Source organism: Cynoglossus semilaevis, chromosome 9 (assembly GCF_000523025.1).
Source record: "Cynoglossus semilaevis isolate Cse_v1.0 chromosome 9, Cse_v1.0, whole genome shotgun sequence".
Classification (NCBI taxonomy): Eukaryota; Metazoa; Chordata; class Actinopteri; order Pleuronectiformes; family Cynoglossidae; genus Cynoglossus; species Cynoglossus semilaevis.
Window position 1 is genome coordinate 2,331,923 of NC_024315.1, and position 24,365 is coordinate 2,356,287.

At 39.8% G+C, this 24,365-nt stretch overlaps 1 protein-coding gene across 8 annotated transcripts in view; it reads right to left on the bottom strand.

Annotated features, from left to right (window-relative positions):
- Positions 1-843: 843 nt before the first annotated feature.
- Positions 844-24,365, bottom strand: part of gab1 (GRB2-associated binding protein 1) — a 40,289-nt gene continuing 16,767 nt past the window's right edge. For 4 of the 8 annotated variants that reach the window (XM_025058347.1, XM_025058352.1, XM_025058351.1 and 1 more), the window contains 12 exons: positions 16,938-17,066; positions 16,609-16,774; positions 14,020-14,248; positions 13,818-13,910; positions 12,019-12,704; positions 10,376-10,470; positions 9,187-9,487; positions 7,150-7,242; positions 5,775-5,871; positions 5,052-5,175; positions 3,140-3,268; positions 844-2,721 (listed from right to left, as the gene is read on the bottom strand). In XM_025058347.1, the coding sequence (XP_024914115.1) occupies positions 2,563-2,721; positions 3,140-3,268; positions 5,052-5,175; positions 5,775-5,871; positions 7,150-7,242; positions 9,187-9,487; positions 10,376-10,470; positions 12,019-12,704; positions 13,818-13,910; positions 14,020-14,248; positions 16,609-16,774; positions 16,938-17,066 (2,301 nt within the window). In that variant the 3' untranslated portion in view covers positions 844-2,562. Of the gene's footprint in view, positions 2,722-3,139; positions 3,269-5,051; positions 5,176-5,774; positions 5,872-7,149; positions 7,243-9,186; positions 9,488-10,375; positions 10,471-12,018; positions 12,705-13,817; positions 13,911-14,019; positions 14,249-16,608; positions 16,775-16,937; positions 17,067-22,106; positions 22,586-24,365 lie in introns of those variants that run through there. The other 4 variants (XM_025058348.1, XM_008316426.2, XM_025058349.1 and 1 more) reach the window with 4 other exon arrangements.

A 24,365-nucleotide genomic window follows, 5' to 3' on the forward strand; every position in this document is an offset into this window, starting at 1 on the left:
AATGAATAACCAGGACCATGAAAGATCTCCTCTACATTTCACAGTGACAGTGGAAGGACTAAAACTGGACTGAAGATCATTCCCATATTCTAAAGAGAGCAGTCGTGAAATGTTTGAACATCTCTGTTTAATAAAAGATTTTTCAATAACGTTAACGATTGAAAATTCATCTTTTTTTTTTTTTTTTTGCTACTCATAAAATGTGTTTCAACCAGGGGTTGTGGACAACTGCAATTAAATGCAATGACAAAAACCAGCTGATATCAAAAAGATTAATGCTCAAATCTAAAATTTTATAAATAAATAAAATGTGGATTTTTAGATACCTTCAAGTCCAGCAGTGGTGTCTATTTGCATAAAAATGGCAAATACGACAAAGAAAAAAAAACTGCCAAATTTTATCACTATTTTTATCATAATTATCATTAACAAAACTGCATCTCAATGCATTGTTTAAAACCTGCGAGTTCACCAGGCTACAAAAACAGCCTGGAAAACAGTGGTCAGTCAAGATAGATCAAGAGTGACAAAAAAAAAAATCTCAGCAGCTTTAAATGTGACCCAAAAAAAGGTCTGTGTCTCGTTGTGATATAATTTAAGCACTGCAGAGAACCAGAGAGGAGGAAGTCCAGAGGAGGGACTGCACTGTACGGGTTTGGGCAGAGGAGAAGCAAACAACGACTCCATCTAGTGGTTGAGGCGTGTAACAGCATCAGACGTGTGTTGGTATTTATGCAATGTTTTTTCATGTAATGGGACTCTGTAAAAAAAAAAAGTGAATGTGACAACTCCAGTCACTGACTCCTTCATCTCTTCTTCAGACACACATCAGAACACAGCAGCTGAAAGGTTGGATTTTTATTTAGTCTGCTTTTAAAATTTACATTTTCTGTTGAGATTCATTAAAAAAAAAGAGAGATAAAGCATCAACAGCTTTGCAGTCCACATCACAAAGAGATTGCAACATAGAAAGAGTAGAGACGGATGAAGACGACGTAGGCACATTATTTTCCTTTTGAAACAACGTGTGTGTGTTAACTGAGCTGACGGCAAAATATGTACAGCAATGACTTGATCAGGTGACAGCTCGTGCAGGGGAGTCAAGAGTTCACAGGTTAGTATAATAGATCTATGTGTACAAAAAAAAAAAAAAAAAAATTCACTGTCAATAAAAACTAGATCTGGTTGCAACAGGAGGCAGTCACTTTCCCCAACACTCTGCGCCGGTTTATTAGATTACAACTAGAGGGAGGAAGTGGAACTAAACGACTGCTGCTTGTCAAAACCAAACATTTTAGCAAATGTTTCTCCGTATTAATCAACAATACTGAGCTAAAACGGACGTGACATCCAGAAATAAATTAGAAGTGAAGAGTTGCATTAAAAAGAGTACCTGATAATTCCTCTCTGTAGCCTAAGTTTGATACCTTTGCATAACTTATAGAAAACCTGTCACGTTCTAAAAACTCACAGTAATTCTTTTAATAACTAGTCCTGATACCACCTAAGGCCCAGGATTCTACCCTGCAGAATCCACACGCCCTCGAGCTAAACACGCTGGATATTCCGTACAAATAAAGGACACTTTTTCATCTGTTTATATACATAACACTTTTGTACAGTCTCCGCACGTCCATGTGGAACAGATCGAGGCGTCTTCGCTCACAACGTAAATGGAGATCAAATCATCTTCAGTGGATTAAAGTCACAAAGCTATAACTGAGTACATGGATATATGTAAAACGGACGAGTTCAACTGCCTTGGAATTAGAAGAAACGGATGTTTAAAGTCTTGTGGTCTTTTTTTCTGAAGTTACCTCACACACTCGCACACGCACAAAGCCGGGCGGGGGGGAGGGGCGGAGGGGAGGGCTTCAGCCGTCTGCAAAGACATAGTGGAAAAAAAATAGTTAAACTGGTCTGTGTTCACAGGAACCGTCGGCCGCTCTGACAGAACTCAACATGCGACATCGATGGCGTTTCCTGTTCGGACTCATGGAGTGTTCGTTGTGTCGTGTCGTGTCGTGGTGTCACGTTTTCGAGCGTCACGTTAAGATGTTAATTGATTTCAGTTGCACTTCAAAAAAACAACACCCAACGCTAATGAAATTCAAAGAAATGTTAAATCTGGATTCTGTTAAACGGCCACTTGAAGGAGAGCAGCAGCAAGAAAGAGTGAATCTGACGCAGGAGGCAGTCAATGTTCACAACTCTGTTTATAGTCGAAGCCCGAGGACGAGTCCAGTTTCCACCTGCTTTCTTACTGCACGCAGCTTATTCTTGGCCTGATCCACTCCCCACAACTGTGCACACGCTGCTGTTTTCAGGCCTGACAGCAGTGTAAACTGAAGACAGTTGAGGGGCTGAGAAGCTCCACTGGCTCCTGCACTCACTCACACACACGCACTCACTCACACACATACATACACACACGGGGTCCTGCTAAGGTGGAAAGTTGCCGCTGGACCACCTGGAAGCTCAGACCAGAGCCATCACTAGTGAGAGCGGCCCATCGAGTTTGGGGTAGGTTTGGAGGGACATTTGGCAGCTGGGGTCACGGGGTCACTTGGCTCCCTTGGAAGGGGTGTCTGTCTCTGTGCTTTGACGCCCATCATTCCAGGCCTCCCTGGTGCATTTAAGAGCCTGTGTCCGCTGCTGGTCCACAACCACGTAGTCAACACGTTCGTCCGAAGATGCCAAACCAGTTCCGTTGATTTTCATCTGAGCAGAAAAACCACAGATGTCAGATGTCAACAAAAACAAAACAAAAAAAAAACAAAAATTAAAATAAATATATATATGTGTATACACACATACATCCATACATATATGTATATACATATATACACAGATATACACATATATACATACATATATACACAAATATACATACATATATACACCTATATATATACACATATATACATACATATATACACAAATATACATACATATATACACCTATATATATACACATATATACATACATATATACACATATACACATATATGTATATATATATATCTATATACATATATACATATATACATACATGTATGTAGATATATACATATATGTATATACATATATACTACATATACATGTATATGTGTGTGTGTGTGTAGTATTTCATCGTACCTTTCTAGGTGGCGTGGACTTGCCAGGGTCAAGGTCTAAATCCAGGTACTCCACCTGTTTGTCTCCCTTCGGTTTCACCATGGGGCTGCCTCCGCCCTCTGCCGTTATGGGGGGCAGAAGCTTCATGTTCTATGAAGGCCAGGGAAGAATGTTCTTATTAAGGGAAGAGAATCACTGAAGCAGAGTCTGATTAAAGGCGACCACTTCACTGAACACAGTATTGTGTTGTCACAATAACAAAAAATGAAACCATTGGTGATTTAATCACAATTTATGATCGTACTTGTGTCTTGATGATACAGTTGGATTTTGGAGTTTTTTGGGTTTTTTTTTTTTTTGGCTTGCTTTCTCAAAACACCACAGTCATGGGATTCAAACTACAGTTGGATTTTGGAGTTTTTTGGGGGGGGTTTTTTTGGCTTGCGTTCTCAAAACACCACAGTCATGGGATTTAGTAAATAGCAATCGTCAGACCACAAGTCCAATCGTGTAAGAAAAGGCCAGAGGTTGTACTAGTTGTTTCTCATTCTTTATCTCACGCCTCCTTGTTAATGATTTAACGAGTATAATTATTAAAACTAAAGAGACCTGCATGTTTACCTGACCAGTGTTTCCCAATGTGGGGGACCGGTTCCCCTGCAGGGACGCTAAGGCTATTGCAAGGCACAGACTGTCACTTTATATTTATATTTACATATTTGTTATGTTACAGTCCTGAAGCGGTACCACGTGTTTCAGATAAAGTTCAGTGTCATTTTTGGCTCAAAAGTGGCGCCTGGATAGACCATGCAATAGTCAATTTTTACACAAGGGGGCGCTGCACAAAAGTCTAGACACCGCAGTTCGACACGTTGCACATTTAATCATGTTGCAAGTGAGAAAATAAAGACGGTTCAGAGAAACAGATTTCGAACATTTGATATTGTGACAACAACACGTGCGACATGTTGGACCTGAAGGCACTGTTTAGTTCTAACTACAGGTGTGATGAAGTATTAGATGAAGTACTGTGATGGATCTAGACTTGTAAAAACACTCAGGGTAAACNGAGGGGAGGGGAGGGGAGGGCCGGCAGGAGCCGACGTAGGTTTTATGACTTCGGTTAATGTCGTCGTCCTACGGCACCTCGAGGTGATGACTTCTCATGCGGTGACAGCGCAGGGCATGCATCACCTAACCTGGCAACCCTGCTCACCTCCTCTATGGTGTCAAGTTCCTCCACCTCCCTCTTTATAGGGGTGATGGGGACCGTGCAGTAGAAGGACTCCTCTCTACACACAGTAAGCAGAAAGAAGCCACGACGGAGCAGAAAAAGAAAAGAACAGAAGATGGTCAAGAACAAAATGCAAAGGGGGAAAAAAAAAAGGAACGTGGTTGAAGCTGGAGCCTGGTGGAAGGAGCAGAGGAAGGAGAAACTAGGAGGCAACAAGAGTGAGGAGAAGAAAAAGGAAAATCAGCAATACATGAGCAAATGAAATAAGAGAGAACCAAATTGTAAAAGAGGGAAAAGCAGGAAAACCAAATGTGAAAAGAACTTTATAGTTTTCCTTTGACAACTTTACTGGAGTTTGTACTGGTTTTATGGATAGAAAAAAAAAAACAAGCATTCTTAAAAGAACAGCTGCGAAACCTGAAAAGTAAAAGAAACAAACAGAAGGTGAATAAAACATAACAACAGGAGAGAAGAAGGCTGCAAAAAAGGAGTTAGGCGTGGAGGAGTCCATCTGCAGCAACCAGAATGAGTCCTGACTAACGAGTGGCTCAGAGGGTCAGAAGGTCACGGTGGGTTTTTGTTTTTTTTTCATCTTTTTGTCAGTTTTTGTTTTTCCCCCTGATCTGTATCTACCTCAGTGCCATTTAAGCAGGTATTTGTGATTTGTAAAAAAAAAAAAAACTTCATATGTTTACATACTGGATCATCTGTGGACATATTAGGCACCATGGCAACATAATTCTCTTCACAGTCCTCGGAGTCAGTGCTGGAGGCCAAGCTATGCACTGATGGGGGTCTCGCTGGCATTGGAAACCTAGGGGGACTGAGCAGCATTCACAATGTTTACACACCATCTCCCTGACAAATGCAGTTTTTTTTTTCAAAATTACACAAATGTACCCCCCCTCCCTCCCACCGACTTGACGGCCACTGCATTCAAAAGAGCCTGCAGCACAGATTTACAGTTCATCTCAGACAAACAGGTGTCAGTGAAGTGGAGCTCTGAGACATGAGCGAATGAGACGCTGGTCAGAGAGTAATCACTGTAATGTATGAAGCGTTAGTGCTAATTTCTGGAGTTAATGATTACCACTAAGTGAGGCATGTTCACGCCAAAAAGTGTGACGTGTGAATACAATTACAGATTGCGTCAAGCAGCAGGCAGGACAGCGGACACCTGATCCAAAATAAAAGCATCACCAAATTAAGTCAAGAGACGAAGAGAAGCGACTTCTCCCCCAATTTTCTTTTTTTCCTACAACAAGCATCTGCATTTGATTTAATCTTTGAAAAATAAAACAAAAAAAAATCTCCACAACAAGGAACATGTAGTAAATAATTGGGAGAATCTGTGAACATGCCCTCAGATGTTAGAAACATTCAGGTGTAGAAGCGAGTCTGGACGACCCTCCAGGTACTTACTCCGCTCGGGTGAATGAGCGCGTGACGGGTGAGCGTACGGGGGCGCAGGGCTCCTCCCATTCGGGCAGTGGTTTGATCTCCAGTGGAGCGGGTTTTCCTGAAACAAGGAACACACAGCTGTCAGTCACTGGACATGACACTGGACTTCACCAGTACCTGCTGTATGTCTGTGGGGGGGAGGAGGAGTGAGGTGAAAGGGGGGGTGGAAAAACCTCAATCCTACATTCTCACAGTTCAGGGAGAATTTAATTCACTGTGATTTAGTGATTTTTAGCACCATTTCTGTGCCAAAATATCGATACTACAATATATCTCGATATTTCATTTTTCAGTATGTTATCAAGGTACTAGATACTGCATTCGTGGGTCGTTAAAAATCATTAAAGACAGGAAAACAATAAGAGTCAACCTCAGCAGCAGAGAGCAGCACTTCACTGGAACAAACAACGTGGTGAATAACAGTATAAACACTCTCTGAGCTAATCTACCCAAACTGACCCTCAATTATGTGTTAATTAGACAACACCAACTAACGAGACCCTTGAACACGGCTAACTGGACCTGTTGACTCCCTCCTCTCTCTCTTTCTCTCCCCTTAGCTCCTTCTCTCTCACTGATTCTTGCTCTGTTCTTTAAAAAAAAAAATTCTAATTTACGCTTGGCTGAGTTTTTTCGCTACACTCATGAACAGCATGCATGTGACAAATGACTCTCTCTCTCTCTCTCACTCTATCATGTTGGTTTTATCTATTAAAAAAAGCAAATAAAAATTATTAAAATATATTTTACTGCATGGACTCATAATGACAAGAAATGTGTGGGGGGAAAAAGAAATGTTAGTGAAGTTTATGGTTAGCATACATACCAGAGTGGTTGTCACGGTAATGAGTTAATGCACATCCCAGCTCTTCATGAAGTTTCAACACTAACAAAAATTAAAGCTTCTGAAGCTTCTAGACTGACACAGAACTTTTCACACCTTTTTAACGGCACAGTCTGGTTTTGAATTAACCTGTGGTTGTTGCTGAAGTTTATTTTAAAAAATGTGAAATTGTAAAAATCAGTGTTTACTCTCTGAACACATAACCATTGAGGTGAGGTAAAAGTATGTGGATGATGTGGAGAACCAACAACAAACTCAGACCAAGTACAGATATGAATCCCCTTAATATTCTGCTTTTTTTTTTATAACTCTGCATTGGTGATATATTTTATTTTAACATCTCTGAGGTCATATATTTGTCACAGACAGACACTAACCCTTGTTAACTGTTTGATACCGAGAGCATGCAAAGAGTCATGGGGTAGAGTTGAGAGAGGTCAGAGAAAGGAGAGTGTTCAAAGACACGATGGCAGATCAGTGTCGAGTACCTACCCTTACGTCGTCCCCTGGGGAATTCACCTACGGTTTGAGAGTCGGTTCGCTCTAAAACGACACCCTTTGCTCTTATTATTTTAGGACTCTGACCTGATTGGTGAAAGAAGACTTTGCTTATTATAAAAAAAAAAAAATTGGTGATCACAACAATTTAGCCCCACGGTTAGATACTGCTCTGCCATGCAAAGCGAAGGAGGTGATTGTGTGCAGACATCCTGACGAACACCCAACCACCTGTTGGTGCAGCACACGGTTATGGAGATGATGATCGTCATGACAACAGCAGAACCACGCTGCCCAACATGCACCTCACTCCATGCACCACGGCTTCCCACACAAAGACTGACATCACAGCTGTGCATGCATGATGAGTACACTCAGAAAATCATCTTATATTTGACACAAGCAGAAACAGATCTGTGCTCTACGGTCTGATCTTATTTTTGACATTTACAACATTTTTTTTCCAGAGAGCAGACAAAGACTCACAATCTCAAAAATCAGGAGAATCATTTTTTTTTTCTTTTTTACACTGTTAATGAAAGTTGAATAAAAAGGGAAGGTGACGAGAAGCTGCTGAATGATCAGAATGACAAGAATCAAAGCAGTTAGAAAGTGTTAAGCCAGGATGAAAAAATGCAGACGTTAATGATGGTGGTAACTGTAATATAAGTTTAACCCAATGAGTGCCATTCTGGACAATTAACCTGCACACCATAGTACATTTATTGATTACTGATACACCAGTAATGTCATTCTGATTAGTTTCCCAATTAAAACACACCAATGACAACAACTGGAAATAGGTTTAAACATGTTTGTTTTTGCTCATTCTTCAATTCTGAAATAAAAAAACCTAAGCTTTAACTGCATTTTATGGTGAAAAACATATAAATAAAAAGATCAGCAAGTTGTCACTAGTAAAATATTAATTGGTATTTACAGTATGTAGCAGTTTTTCATTGTGTGATTACAAATACTGTTGTATTAATAACATCAGTAAAATTGAGAGGACCATAACTACAAATAAACTATTGTAGAGTAATAGCTGAAATATATCTTAACTACAAATAAACTATTGTAGATTAATAGCTAAACTAGCTGAATAACTACAAATAAACTATTGTAGATTAACAGATAAAATAGCTAAAACAAATCTAAAAAATCCTGTAATTTTAATTGTTCAACTGTATGTCATCAGTCAGAAAGACAAACATCCAAGGTTGTCATTTGTTATCATGTTCTATGAGCTGTGAAAACCACTAGTGATGGCTCTTTTTAGTTGGAGCAGTTTAGGAATTTTGTGTGGACCTTTGGAGAAAGCCAGAAAAATTATCAAAGTAATTCAGCTCTGCAAAATGTCTGGTGTCAAATTTGGAGGTCAGAGAAAAACAAAAACATTAAAATTCATCCTGGTAATCAGTAAAACTACACTTCCTACTTTGCTGGTGACCAATTAAAAGAAAAGAAAAAGCTCTTCTTCTCCTGACCTGTGTAACGACACCGTGTCGTTCTTCAACCCACTTGCTCTCAACGCCTGTTACTGGGCCTTTCCATCAGCTCAGACTGAAATCCCCCCTTTGCCATCAGGGCTGCTATCAAAGGGCTCCATTCACATGAAGGGACAAAGGAGATGGAGGTGACCACTCCACTCTTTGGTCACTCCGTGGCACAGGAACTGGCCTCCGCTAAAACGCTCGACGACGCCTCCCCAGCCCGAGGACAGAGGTGCTTTTCAGCAAAGCTCGCTTTGTCAAGGATTTTAGTAAATGACTGACAGTAAAGTAAAAGATTTTTGAACGGATGATGGAAGACCGAAGAGTAAGACACAAAGACTTTTATGGACCATGAGCCAGCAGAGTATGAGAAGCAGCTGAGCGTTAGACACATCACGTTAGGAAAATCAGATCAGAGCAGAGCGGAAGACGTGAAGTGGAAAGACGAATCAACAGCCTGAGATTAGATCAACCACAACACCAACACCACTAGTCTACGCCACATCAACCATCTAGTCCACACCCGGTGTCCACTCACCTTTACGATCAGGTTTGAGGTTTCGATCCACAGGCGGGGGCTGGCAGTCGCTCATCAGCGGCCTGCGGGGCGGGGTCTTTGGACTGGAGCGGAATCCCATGTGAGCGGGTGGAGGAACCTGCTTTCCCAAGGAGGAGAACTCCATGGTGCTGGGAGTCATGGGCACATAGTTGGCTTCGTGAACTGGCTCTGGCAAACTGCCCGTGTGATGATGTGATGGGGAGTTGGCGCCCATGGGAACGTAGTTCTGATCGACCTCTTCAGTGGACTGGCTACAAGCTGGTATCATTCCTTTGTTTTTCTTCAAAAAAAAAAAGAAAAAAAAGAAAAACCTTGATTACAACAAATGGCTCACAGCTGCTTCCAGGCAGACAGACAAATAAATAATTCAAGGCGAGGAGCAGTAAAACTACACAGTGACGTATGACATTGTTACTTTCCTCAATTTCATCGTTTCGCCGAGGATTTCGTTAACTACCCTCTTTTCTAACACCAAAACTTAACAACAGTTAGCTCTAAATGTATGGGCACATTGGTCAACTAATCACAACAAGGTATGACATCTGGCTGGAGTCCAACCACCACTGGTTTCAAATGATGGCGAGAGCCAATCAGAGCTAAGTCTGATGGCTTTATTTTTGTCCACTTATTTTAATTTAAATTTAATCAACTGAAACAATTTTGATATTTTGTCGACTAAAAGTTACTAAATAACTAATAACTAAATATAGAACAGTTATTTTGACTTAATTATTAGGACTAGCATTAAGTCCAAATTTAACCAACAGGCTAAGACTAATCCTGGCAGTGAAAAGTAACACTGATGTATTGACTTTACCTAGAGATGATAATTAGCAGGAAGTAGGACAGAACACTGGGACGCCCTGCACTCTGTTCTACCTGTGGTGTTCCTATCATTAGAAAAGTCCCTGCTATCAGTTACAATAACTGTACTGTGAAAGTCAAGGTTCAACAGGTCAGTTCCAACACTGCTGTCACCACACCAGAACTAATGCTTGTGTTTTTGCTCTCCAGTAATGTGATCGTCATGTGATTGTCTCAGTCAAGGTTATGTGAGCGTACTACGAACCATGAGGCTGTGTTATACAGGCAGGAAATAAACCTAATAATAGACCGAAAGTTGTAAAGGTGTTAATATTATAAAAATATATATATATATATCACTTACAAAGTAGCTGTTGAAGCTTTCATTGAAGTCAAAGGAACAGCTTTTGTCAGAGGGGAATGATCGAGGAATGTCGTAGCAATCCTGGGATCCGAAATCTGGAAAATTAAATAATAATATAAGAAGAGAACACATACAGGACATAGCATACATTATACTGGAGGAATTAATGATGACATCACATTAACATCAGTAATGTTTTATACTCCTCGATGAACACGCTGCACTCACTGATGCAGTTCACTGTCGGCCCCAAAAGAACCGCAGAGACTCAAGAAGAACACGTTCTGCCAACGCCAGCTTCAGCATAGAGACATCTCTTGTAGTTTGGTTTAATAACATCATTCAAATATCATCTGTTTCTAACAGTATTTGAATTTAAACGACCAAAACAATAAATGTTATCTAGTCAACAACTATTTGTAGCACCATTTGTCACCACAAGAGGGCGAAATATTGGAAATACCGTGTGAATTAGATGGGCTCTGTTAACAATAACCATTAGAACTTCATTATCAGATTTTAAACGAATACAGTTTATCGCTGTTTTAAAATAAAGTCAAATTCAGGGTAAGATTTGAACTCTGAAGTTGTGAAGCTCGTGTACTGAGTGGAAACTCTAACGCCAACAGCAACAGTGATGATACAACAACGACGAGACTTAAATTTCTGATAAAAACAGAGATGAACTGATTAGAAAAAAAGGTCATCTGAGCTTTGAAAGTCGATCACAAGTTTAGTGTTTGCTAAAACTTGGCCAGAACTGTAAGTGTATTGTTCAGCACTATAAATATACTAATAATTAAATAATAATAATAATAATAATGTGAGAGTGTTTGCTGGCTTTCAGTGTATGTTTTTAAACATAAAACAGTAAAAAATGTCTGAAACGACATCATAACTTTACGTGTTGGTTAACGTTGTCCAGACTCACCGTCTGGCTTGACTTCCCTGATGGTGTCGAACACCAAGACAAATCTGTTTTAACTAGTCGACAGCTGATAGTGAACACTGTTAGTTAGTCAGTTTACAGTCACCACAACCATATGCAAATGTAAATCTGTGTCGAGTCTGAACCTGTTTTTTAAGTCTCTGAGCCCAATGTAGCTGTTTGTTCAGGAATGAACAGATAGAAAAACAGCAAGAAAACAAGGAAAGCTCAATTTAATTCCTAAACGTGTTAATCGTTAACAGGTGAGAAAGAGTGAAAACTATAGTGAAGTACTTGCAGCACGCTCCATGTGTAAAATGTATGTATTGTTAAAAGTATGAAAACTGAGAAGTATCAGCAACTGATGGTGTGAGATGAGCGTATATTTTCAAAGTTCAAAAGTCTTAATGGACACCTACGTAATGGTCTTTTCAAGATTGTTGACAAGTATGACGTGACAGAATACAGGGTACAAGTAGATGAGTCAAACCACAACTAGACTTTAAATTAGTTGACCAAAGGTCATTATTTAGATATATTAATGTAAGGTGTTGCTGCACACACCGACGGGTGAATGTGTGTGTCCTTCACGCTCTTTTTTGATGTTCAGTGCTTCAGGATCACACATCAAACGTTCTTTTTTATTTTTCTCACTTTGGAGGCTTTAGAAACACGTAGTTCAGAGCAGAAAGAGAAAACAGCGTTGAATACGAACCTTTGCGGAGGCGTGAACTGTCCACAGTTCCAATAGTGTTGCTGCGTAAGGCTTTATTCCCAGCACCAGTGGGCACACAGTAGTTACCGTCTGTCTCTGAGACTGAGCGAGGCACACAATAGCTGTCCGTAGGTGAGCGCTCAGCAGTGGGGGGTGGAGGTCCAGCGGTCGAGCTGAGCGAAGGCTTGGGTGGTCTGGGAGGGGGGACCACGTCCCCGCCTCCCTCTGAGCCTCCCACTCCAGTTGATGTCGACATAGTGCGAGGCACCTGGTAGGTACAGTTCGCTCCAGGTGTGGGTGGAATATCGTAACTGATGGAAAGGTTTCGCATCTGCGTCTCCATCGAGTGTTTGCGCGATGGCGTGTTAAAGACGTAAAGCTCGGAACCATCCCCACCGTCTGGGGGCGCCGGGGGCGATGAGGCTGATTTCGGGAGGAGCACCGTGTCCTGGGAGTAGCTGCGAGGGAGGTGGTAAAGGCCGCTGTCTGTGGAGAGTGAGGCACCACGTGATGGAGGGGAGTCGTAGATGGAAGACGCAGAGGCGGGGGCTGGATGCTGAGGGAAGAAGCCGTTGTGCGAGGTGTGTTTAGCCGAGGAGGTGGAGGACGTAGGTGTGCGGTGAGAGGGGAGGTTGTCATTCAGGTCTGTCTCAGAGGAGGTAGACTTTGAGCACTCGGCATGGGCTCTGAAAAAAAAAAAAAACATGTACATATGTATAAGACAGATCCACATCTGCTGATTGGTAAAAAAAATTAGGTCTTGAGCAAAACCTTCAGAAGAAATGGACAGAGCTTTATGCACTGCAGGCTTAGGGTGCAGCTAGCAGTGGGTCACCTGAAGTGTTAGGCTAGTTTCCATAGCGACTCGATTTGTATAGCATATAAAGAAAATGTTTCTACCTATTTACCAACATGGGAGCAGCATACAAACCGAGTTACTTTCATTTGAGAGCCACTGTTTCAGCCACAGTCTTACTAAGGATTCGCTCTGTTCAGTTCTTATTCACAGTCTATGATCTTGAGCCACTGCAAAGCAGGAGGAAACTTCACATCTGCATTTCCTCCGTGGTCAAAGCAACAGAAGTTAGCTGTTAGCCTACACTCACTGATAAAAAAAAAAGTTCATCCTACTTATTGGGTGTTAGCCTACACTCACTGATAAAAAAAAGAAAAGATTCCAACCTACTTATTGGGCACTCCAGCTGTAGACATTACAAATGTATCCTTCATTAAATAACTAACAGAAATGGATGGGATAGTTGTTTATGTTGGTGTTGGTGATTTTTTTTTACAAAGTTAAATTACAACATTTGACTTTTGCATTTTCTTTTAATGTCTGAAATAAAATACTGGAGCACAACTAGGCAACTTAAATTATGAAGTTTAAATGTTGCTTAGATTATAATCCTGATCTTTGCTGTGGAAATTTGCTCATTTCAAAAAAGTCATTTCTAGTATAATCCTGATCTTTGCTGTGGAAATACAGTACATTTGCTCATTTAAAAAAAGTCGTTTCTGGTTTTAGTTTGTTTTGGTGAAAACACTGTGAGTAAATCTTCATCAGTTTGCCAACAAATCCACAAGCCACTACGTCCTTCATCTCTTTCTCAGACTCTAAGGAGATCACTGAGGCGCATTAGCTGTTGAGTGTGTTCTAAACATGCGGGGCACTGTACACATGCAGGTCATTGTAAAAAAATTAGTCAAGTTTTAATTTAGAAAACTCTCTTTTTTCTTTATAATCCAGGTGTAGCACTCCACACAAACAGGCACTTCCAGCTGCAGGGCCGGCCACTCACTGACTAGCCTGTGGATAAAGAGTCTTGCTTTCACACTCCTCCAGGAGAAAATACTCCTGATCTCCCTCCGACAGAGAGTGAAGGTGAATGGAGCTACACACATCACAGAGCAGACACAAACAGGAGTTGGCAAATACGGGAGAAACATACGACAACATCTCCAGAAGGTAGAGTATGGTGAGGCATAGAGAAACACACTGACCTGTTGGGTTCAGGTTTTTTACTCTCACAGTTGACCAGCCATAGGTAATCCTGAGGCTCCTCTGTACTGGACTGAGAGTCCAGGTGACGCACACTGACCGGTTGGTATGGAGGAGGAACACTGGACAGAATTCCAGCAGCTGGGCCGACAATATTCACCAGTGCCGGGTGTGGAGGAGTGTCCACCACCAGGCCTCCGATTCCAGACTGGTGAGCAGCTTTTGCAGCTTCTGCAGAGGGAGAGAGAAATAATCCATGAGAATCAAACTGCCTATTTTAAACACTGAGCTCAAAGTGTCTGTGTGGACAGGGAGGTCTACAAATTCTGTTCTCTAACTATGATCCAGTTTCAAATTAATATTTCAGTTTCAACCCATGTCTTATGTTGACTCCTCTCCAGTGTTCAGGTAAATTGGAATATAAAATGAAGACCTGCTCCTTGCAAAGCCCGTGATCACGATTCACGTGTTTGAGAGGAGTGGAGATAAGAACTGGATAAAATAAACAGAGCGGTGTTTACTAATACTTACTACAGCAGAGTAAACTTGAACCTGACCTGTTGCCTAGCAACCAGACTGTGGTGTTACAGTGTGCAGTCACACACAGCTTTTTTGGACTGAGGCTAGAGCTCAGTAATGTCCAAACATGAGGGGCAGGTGTGAGCTCCCCGTGACCAAACAAGAACTTCAAAGATTTAAAAAAAAAAAAATACTGATCAAAAATCAATGAAAAAAAAAAAATACTGATCAAAAATCAATCACAAAAAATCCACATATATATATATGTATGTGTGTGCGTCAAATCATAACATTAACAATTATTCTTACATATACACAAAACATCCTGCATGTGTTTCAATCGATCGTTTTTTTTTTTCACCTGTAAATTGCTCCACAATTTGTTCAGGTGATAAACTGCTTTTCAGACTCTTTTTTTTTTCACAGAATTCATCGTAGGCTGACAGCAAGCAAAGATGGTTCTCATCCCACATTTCAGCACTTCTTTTTATTTATTTTTTGTTTTCACAGTCCTCCCACTCCTTTCTGCTGCACCCATGTATATGTCAAACGCAGTCAAAGGCGATTTTTTTTCTTTCTTTTTTAACATTATACTCTGTGAGCACCTCACTTCTCTTTCTTGTTTTTCATTTTCACATTTGCTTCAGTGCTGATTCATCCGAGGGAAACCCCCCTCCGCTCACACTCACCGATACCTCCCACGTTCACTCTGAGCCTTCGTTCTGCCCACCTAATGTTTTCCTCAGTAACATCTTCATGACTACCTAGTGTGGCCACACAGAACGGAGGAGTGGGTGCTGGGTCTCACGTACAGAGAGCTGCGGCAGAAGAGACCAAGGCCGTTCTTTTTACTAACAAGTGCAGCGAAGGCAGTCTTTCTTCTGAGAGACTCCGAGAGTTTTCATCTCCCAGCTCTAACAGCTATCGTCAATAATGTTACAGAAGTCAGTCCACAAGTGTTTTCAAGGTGGCGTGTTGACAAAGACAACAACCTTGAAGCCGCATTAGTAAAGTCGTCAACTGCAGTTTAGATTTGATGCAATATGCCAGTCATGAAAGGCAAAGTAAAAAAGGATACACTACAGAGTTATGAAAGTCTTTTTGGAAGAAAGAAGTTTTAATATTTTTTTTGGCTTGGAAAAAAACAACTTTATAGTTTAGTTGTGTCATTTTTTCAGTGGTTCAGTGTAGAAATGGCTCGATCCAATACTGGGTATCGGTCCGATACAGTTTGGTATTTTTTTTTTCTTTTTTGCAGGACCAGTCAGACTACCAAATAAGGGCATTTATGGTTCAGAAAATATGGCATTTTGTATAATGTGGGTTGTTTAGATTACCTGAGCTGCTGTAGGACTAGGTACTGCTATAACCTTTAGAGTACTTCTACCTGTACTCTACTCTGAAGAAGAATCACCTTTATTGTGATTGTACATATACAGATGTATACACACAACAAAATGGGTCCTCTGACTGTGACCCTGGGGAGCGATGATTTGTCATCACACCAAGACTAGAATGGAGCAAAGACTTTAACAACCTGAACCTGTATCAAACCATAAACCTGTACACAACGTGGATTCTGAATCTCATCTTAAAGCAGACTACGTGAAGGCAGGCATGATACTACAAAGTCGAAAACCCAACCCAACAATGGAATGAGTATTTGACCCCAGCATGAGGAAGAAAACGCCACTGAAAGTTTAAAACCAAAAGGAAACACAATGCTTTGATTATTTGGTTCTAAGGAGAGTAACTTGAGACTCAACAGAATTGAATCAACTCAACGACCATTAAATCCTGTCTGAGAACTGTGCTGTACAACAACTATTTCTTAAACAAGGAAGAAACGGATAGAAAATCAAGAAGCACCAATGAAATCCTTGGACTACCGTTGAGCTAATAACGTTATGTGGTGAAGGTTTAAAAGAAAACATAGTACTGAAGTTAAATCAGTACCACCACATTGTTTTGAATGTTTGATGATGTTTTGAGTTTCATTTCCTCCATGCTTGTCTTTGTGGTAACTTTCATGAAGGCCAACCTATAAGGATATTTTTAGGGTCATTTCTCACCATCATCTGTGGGGTTGAAACCGCAGATGTCACAGATGCAACGGACCCACTTGTTCATCTCTTCTTCTGTGTCAGCCACTAAGTAGAAGACGCGGTCAATGGTCTTGATGTCAAATATGAAGCTGTTCTCCAGATCCTTCTTGTTAAATGTCAGCCCTGCATCCACCTGGAGAACAATTCACAAAGTGGAGAAGATATTTCTTAACTAAACAATAAAACATTTTATTAAAAAACAGATGTAAAAATAACACAAGAAAGAAAAAACAAATAGAGTGCATGTGAAAACATCACTAATTCACCCTGAGGTTTCACTTATTCAGGAAGCTCACCTGCTCACACAAGTTGAGATCGATCACACGTATGGGCTTCTTGGCATGGTCATTTTTGTAGTACTCCAACACGTCTGGGTCGCCTGTCAGACGGCCACTGCGGAGAACAAACCACCGCTTCTTCCATGCCTGCAGGATGAGCACAGAAACAACGGTGACGGTTACTTAGGTATTCGTGCAGCAACACTTCGTCGACCACAGGTTGACTTTAACCATGGTCATTGACTTGTATATAAAATAAAAACAAATATAAAGATTAACACACTGAAGTAGGAATGGAAAATATTTTTTAATGTGTCGTTAGTGATAAGGAGTAAGTTTAGAAATATCCATTTATTTTTTAAAAATTAAACTTTTCATGGACAAGAAACTCGTTCTTCAGCAAAAAGTTCCGACTCAGGAACAATAACACGGCCATGTCAGAGCTTGTACGATGTGTTGCACTTCATTATCTGCTTTGGATGTGACATATTTCTATTACCTTCAAATAAAAATTACTTTAGCTATTTCTATTATCAAAGGAATTCTGTTACTATAATTCTACAGTCATTTCATAATCCCAATTGTTGGCCTGATGATCATAATTAAATCAAATGACATTGTGAGGTACCCAGAGCCTTAGACAATTCAATTATAGACACAAGAAGTCTGAGGGAGCACCGAGCTTCTGCACCACCACTTACTCACTCCTGTCAAACTAAGGTGATAACAAACATCGATCTCTCCGAGACAAGCAAACATTTTCATTTTGGATTATTTTCCAATACTAGCCTGTGCACTTTGATTTTATCTCAGTAGTTTTGCAGTAAAACAACAAGTTAATTTATTTAAATAATTCCTTTATACAACAATCAAGGAACACGGCAGAGAGTTTTCCCACACAGACTCAAATGCAAGTTTGAAATAAGAACCGAGACCTAAGGGACAAACAACCAGATTCAGATCAGACAGATACCAACAGAGTGTTAGGAATGCAAACAAGAGCTTTGGTGCTGTTTTCAGCGAAAGAGTTTGAGCGTATTAACAATGCTGTGAGCTGGGATATTTTAAACCCTCAGATGTTTTTCAATCCACATGGTGTCCTTTGTTAGTTGGCCAAGCCCTGGACTCAAACTGCATGAAGGACATCAGACGCTTTCCTCCAAAAACAGGAAAAAGAAACATTCAGCCACACAGAGCTGCTGCTGAATATCCAACTGCACCTCAAACAAACACATGAAAACTCTGCAATATTATAAAATATTATAAAAAGAAAAGAAAAGAAATGAACACACCACGTTTCTCCCACACTCCTGGAAAATGTACTACTACTTTGAAAAGACATCACATTATAAATATATCAACACAAAAACGCCCACAAAGTGCAGGTGAAGCGCAGCACTTTCATATTAAAATGGATCCTAAAAATTGAAAGGAAAGACCAGAGGCGACACAGATGCATCTCTGTTTGTAAGAGACAGTTTTTTTTTCTTTTTTTTTTTTTTTTTACTCTGCCTGTCTTTCCCTCTCTCACTTTTCTCTGTGGCACATGACAAAGCAGTCCTGGGTCAAGTTACCCTGAGGGGAACAGAAGGACCAAGAGCTTAGGTTACAGTAAAGCCCGGCCCGCCCCAAAATGACCTTGTTGACAAGGTGGTGGTGGTGGTGGTGTGCTGAGGACAGAGGCAAGTGGGACCTGTTCAACCAAACCGAAAGATTATCATTCCTTAAAAACCAGAGGAACACCGGCTTCTTAATAACAATCAGGTGTTCTGTGGTTGAAGGAAATGATGTGACACCGGAGCGTTTGTTTGATGCTGTTAAAGACATGACCCACTTCTGACCGGTCCTAACTCTTCACAGAAGAATTTCTTAAAATATTCAACCTGAAGATTTTAAACTACTGTTTTCAAAGGCTGAGGCTCTTGAAAAAAACAAAGAAAAAAATAAATAAAATATTAACATTTCAACCCATCTTTTGAGACACAACAGGTACAACTAAACGATCAAAAAATACTGAATAATAATTGTTTATATGCCCAATATGGGACACTGAAAATGTGAGAGCCGACTTCTACTTTCTCTAAAAATAAAACTGGAAATATATACATATATATTTTTATACCATACCTTTTACATGGCAGCAGCTAAGCACCTCGTACAGGTCTGAATAATATGCACAGGAAATGAGAAAAATGATTTTTAGCCCCACCACAACAATGGGATGTCAATAATTGTGCAGCGCTGATCGGTTGTATCATTTGTTGTACCATCTCTACGTAGGTCTAGTCACAAAACAACCTCTCAGATGAAAAGCTGTTTGGTGACGAAGCCCCTCTGCGGTAATTGTTGGCTTTCACACAACTTTACATTTCTAAATATTCCTGCTAATCATAAAGCATCAGGGACACTTACTTTATATTGTTCAAATAGAAATATGACAACAGGGCGCCTTCGTTATAGCGCCATCAACTGTGCAGAGACAGCTGTGCAGTCTGAGGACCAGGTGGAGAGATCAACACGGGGATCACCCAGACACAGTTGTTCAGGGAAAGGAAATCAAGGGGGTTGATCCTGCTGATGTGTCACCTTATTCCATGGAAGTAGTCAGGGATGAATGTCCACTTCCAAGTAATTCTTAAAGAATAAAAATGAAACCCCGGCACGACTATGTGTCGATGGACTGAAGCATATGTTTTCCTACCTGAGGGATTTATATAATTCATTGGTTCAAAAATTTGAAACTAGTTTGGGTTTTAGCATCCTGCCATAACCAACACTCAAGCTCTACCATCTCATTTTTACTGCACTTAAAAGACTAATTATCTTTTTATGGTTTGAACAGCTTAATGCAGTTCAAAAAGCCCTTAAGTGCTCTAATTGCTAATGCGAATTTACTGTCATCCAAGGCTGTTAAACTGCATACCGCGCTTCGTCTTCTCTGTCTCTAATGGTAAAGATAACAGACAGGCTGGGCTTCCATAATTCTGCAGAACCAGCAGCGGGGACATTACACAACACTATCTCTTCAGGATATGGATTAGTGTGTCATGTCTATAACACTAGCGATAAACAATGGGGAAAGTCACACGGAATTACTCCCACTGTACCAGACCTTGACCCCTGAACTCAGCGTTATTATCAGTGTTAACATTTAAAGTCTTAGTCTTGCTGTAAGATGGGCTCAGTCCCACATTAGTCAATACAACTGTTAATTCAGTATTCACTGATTTACCAATGAAATAAAATTTAGATTTTTCTGACATTCTCACATGAAATATCTTAATCAACATATTGTAATTTATATTATTTTTATATTGACGTCTGCAGCTCAAGATTTTTCTGACATTCTCACATGAAATGTCTTAATCAACATATTGTAACTTATATTATTTTTATATTGTATATATTGACATCTGCAGCTCAAAAACATTAGGATGAGTTGCTGTTGCACATAGGGCAGGTTTCATTTGCAAATCAGCACAAACTGATGTCCACTTGCACTCCACAACCCACTTAGTAAGGCCATCTGTCAGGCCTTTGTGGGCAGTGGTGAAATGACCTGCAACCCAGCAGCAGTGACACGTCAACAGCTACGCTGTTCTTCAGAAAAACAACAATGATAGGGAATCAGCAAAAGAGAGTCAGGCGAAGAAGAGCACGAGGTGAAGAGAGGGGGGAGGAAAAGTCAAGATCTCTGGGATAACAAAACATATTAGTATTTACTATCACGTCATCTACTAGACATCAAGACAGATATTACTGCCAGAAAGAATTTTAAAAAAATCAGAGGATATGACAGGAAGAAAACATATAATGTATTATCTTGTAATTTTAAAGGAGAATACAAATTAAAGGAGGTGGAACCTTTGACATTTATTTAAGAAGCACTAAGACCAGGTAAAAATATTTTTTCCACGTCTTTTGGCACAGTTTGCTGTTTGTGAAGGAATTGCAATAAATTAAGAAAAATAAACAAAAGAACATGTGTGAGCTATTTCAGCAACAAGTCAGTTTTAAATGACAGCATCTAATGACGCACAAACAACAATACAACATTTTTTTCCATGACAGCGCAGTCACACACAAATTCTTTAAAAAACAAATACGCAGTCCTGCAGACCACAGAGCCGCTCCACGTCTCACTGTTAGGACGTTAAGACTCTACCGAACAAAGGCCAGTCAAGAGAGAGAAGTGTCAAGCGCGTCAGAGGTTTTGGCGCTCTTGGCCTTGGTGACGTGGTCTGCAGAAAGAGAGGGAGCGAGGGGACAATGGCACCTCTATGCTGACTGCCGCAATTTGTATAAATCAGTCTTTGTTAGCAACAAATGACTAGGATTCTTGCTAAAGAGCTATTTTTACATCCTTGAGCAGCAGAAAGGGCAACTAATGTGCAAAACATTGCATGTGCTTTGGCCAAATAGTGCTGTTCAGCAGACGTCATCATGCCTTCACCCACTGGAAGATCAGGGGACTTCCAGGAAACGTGCAAGATCAGTGGTCAGAGCTCCAAGCTGCAGCAAACGATGATAAACTCCAGTAAGTTTTAAAACCAAGTATCTGACCTGATCGAGGTAAACACGACTCATTTGTACATCATCGTGCATGAGTGACTGAACTTACTGAACTTACTGAAAGTAACTGAACGTTTTACGACACAACAGTGTAAATTATATTATGTAACCCAAGATAAGATTTGTGTTTTGTTTTTTTCTCAGATTTACCTATGACCTTTTCTTAACCAATTAAATTATGATAAAACTCCAAAGTATGTCAGCGTTGTGGATAGCCTCAATAAAATGTCAGAAATAAACTTGCATTCCTTGCCGTTATTTTTGGGTTCCTTCTTTATTGTTCAACTTAGTAACGTATAAAGTAAAGTAAAGTATATATTAGAGTATTTTGCTCGTATTTTTATTATTAAATTATTATTAAATAATTATTATAATATTATTATTTTGATTGTATTCTAGAGTTTTTCATAATAATAGTTCCAGTAGTTCTTTAGTTCTGCTCAGACGATGATTTTGGAGGTAAAATCCAACATCACACAGAATTGTTTTCAGGTTAGGACAAACACTTAGCCTACACTTTAACGAATCGCCACACACAATAAAACATCATTTTTTTTAAGCCGTCCAAAAAACATTTGTTAATATTTTAGCCTCAAAACAAAAGTTTCATCCTACCTCACAAACCATACAACCAAAAAGATGTTTTCCTCCTGTCTTTCTCCGTTTCTGTTACTGACAGTGAGTAAGCATGCATGCTGTTGTTGTTATACTTATTTGCGCCTTAAGTCTGACGTTATCAGGTTGCAGTGTGTGTATGAGCGTACGCGTGTGCGCGCGTGTGAGTGTCTGCAGTCTGAGATCTCTGCCTTCTCTGTCTTCCTGTTCTGAGTAATCAGGTTGTCCCAGACCCTCTTAAGCGCCCCCTGCTAAATCAGTGGGAGGGGTGGAGGGGGGCAAGGGGGTGGAACAACAAGAGGAGCGAGGTCGAGTGTGAGGCTCGGACACGGGGACCGCCACTGCAAATTCAACCGACAACAGAACTGTTTTTGTTTGCAAAATATAATCTGATGTAACTGAAAGTTTGATGAAATACTTTTAATAATACTAATTATAATATAAATACTAACTTTACTGACCATCTGTAGACAAGAAATAACTTGTCTTTTGATTAACTTACCAATGGATTATTTTGTTTATGAAGCAAACAGTCGTAATTATTGGGTTTCTTCTTGAAGATACCTGAGGAATAGCTGTTTGCTGCAGTATGGCTAATGACCAGTAGGGGCTGTTCTAAAAAAAGGAACTCTAATATGACCAGTAGGGGCTGGTCTAAAAAAAAGGAACTCATTAACAAAATCTCTATTTCATCCTATAAAATATAATATAAAATACATCTCAGTCAATGTTTTTTTGCTTATTGAATGAAGTTTACTTCCTCATACAAACTAAACGATCCATTAACTTTTAATATCCTCACAAATAAAGTATTTACATTCACATTATAATTATGTTACATCAGCATGTTCTTCCAAGATGCACAACTTCCTAATTCTAGTACAGATCTTATGATTTGTCTTAAAAAAAAGCGATTAGTCAGCACTGAAAAAATGATATTCATTCGACCAGTGCTGCAAAGTTCCCATGTCAGTGATCGATATTATATATATTCAAATATATTCAGGTGCGTCAAAAAGCTCAAGTGTAGAGTTTTCTTCGAAGGTTTTACTTGGATGACTAATGACCAACTTGACTTTATCAAGGAGCGGTAAATGAATGCTTTTCTTCTCTTCATGCTGTTTGGCATTTGAGTAAAGAGACAGTAAAATACTACAATAAAAAGGGAAAGTAAAATAAACTAAAAGTTTGTCTCAAAGTAGTGATGAGTGGGAAGATTGGAAGCCAATTAACAGTGTTGTTTACAAAAAAAAAAAACCTCAGCTCAACTTTCTTGTAAAGGTGTGATAAGTGGTTTGAATAAATTTCCAAAGGTTGTTGTGAAGATGTGTTTTTCAGGATGTCTAATAAAGATAGAGCTTTTTTAATTTATTATATTACATATCTGCATTACACCCTTCTCTGTTCGGGTGTAACATTAAGTATAAACAATGATTAACAACGGACATGTTCCTTTAACTAATTTAAAATACAAATTTATGTAAGTAGAAAGCTGTTGATTAAACCTTCAGGCAAATGTATCGTCTTTAATGTATTAACTCATTAAATACTATAAAAACTAAAACATCGACTGTGTCCAACTACAGGTCAGTCACAGAAACGTCCACAACTACAGACCAGAGCCCACCTGTCAGTATCTGGACTACATGGTTATCATCCACATCCACAGCACAGTTCCTATGCGAGTGTCAACCTCTTCGTTTCTGTGTCCTCCCCAAGAGAAAACAAGAACTTATCTTTGTTCTAGTCAAACATCCCATCTTTGTTCGGTGTGTGTTTGCCTGCCCCGTCTTCCCACACAGGTCACAGACACAACAGTGAAAATCTTGAGTCCCCCCCAAAAAAAGAAAAAAAACACTCCAGAAACCAGACATAATCTTTAAGGACTACAAACTGTTTTCTGTGCAACATGCATTTATCCACCACAGCTCGTCCCTGATACAAAGGCTCTCAGTTAACCTTACTATGTAGTATTGGTAAATGGATTTATAAAATGCATATTATTTCCGTTGTAGTAATGAGGTATATATGAAACTCATAAAAGAGTTGAATCAGGTATATATGTATATATATGATGTATATATGAAACTCATAAAGAGAGTTGAATCAGCGAAAATCAGTAGAGTTTGTCAATATTAACACAGATTATTCATTTGTGAAATTGATCAGTTTAATCTTTAACACATCGAAGCACGTGCTCAGAATGACACTATACACTATAAAAGCAGTGTGTGTTTACTCATAGCAGCTCTATGGTGT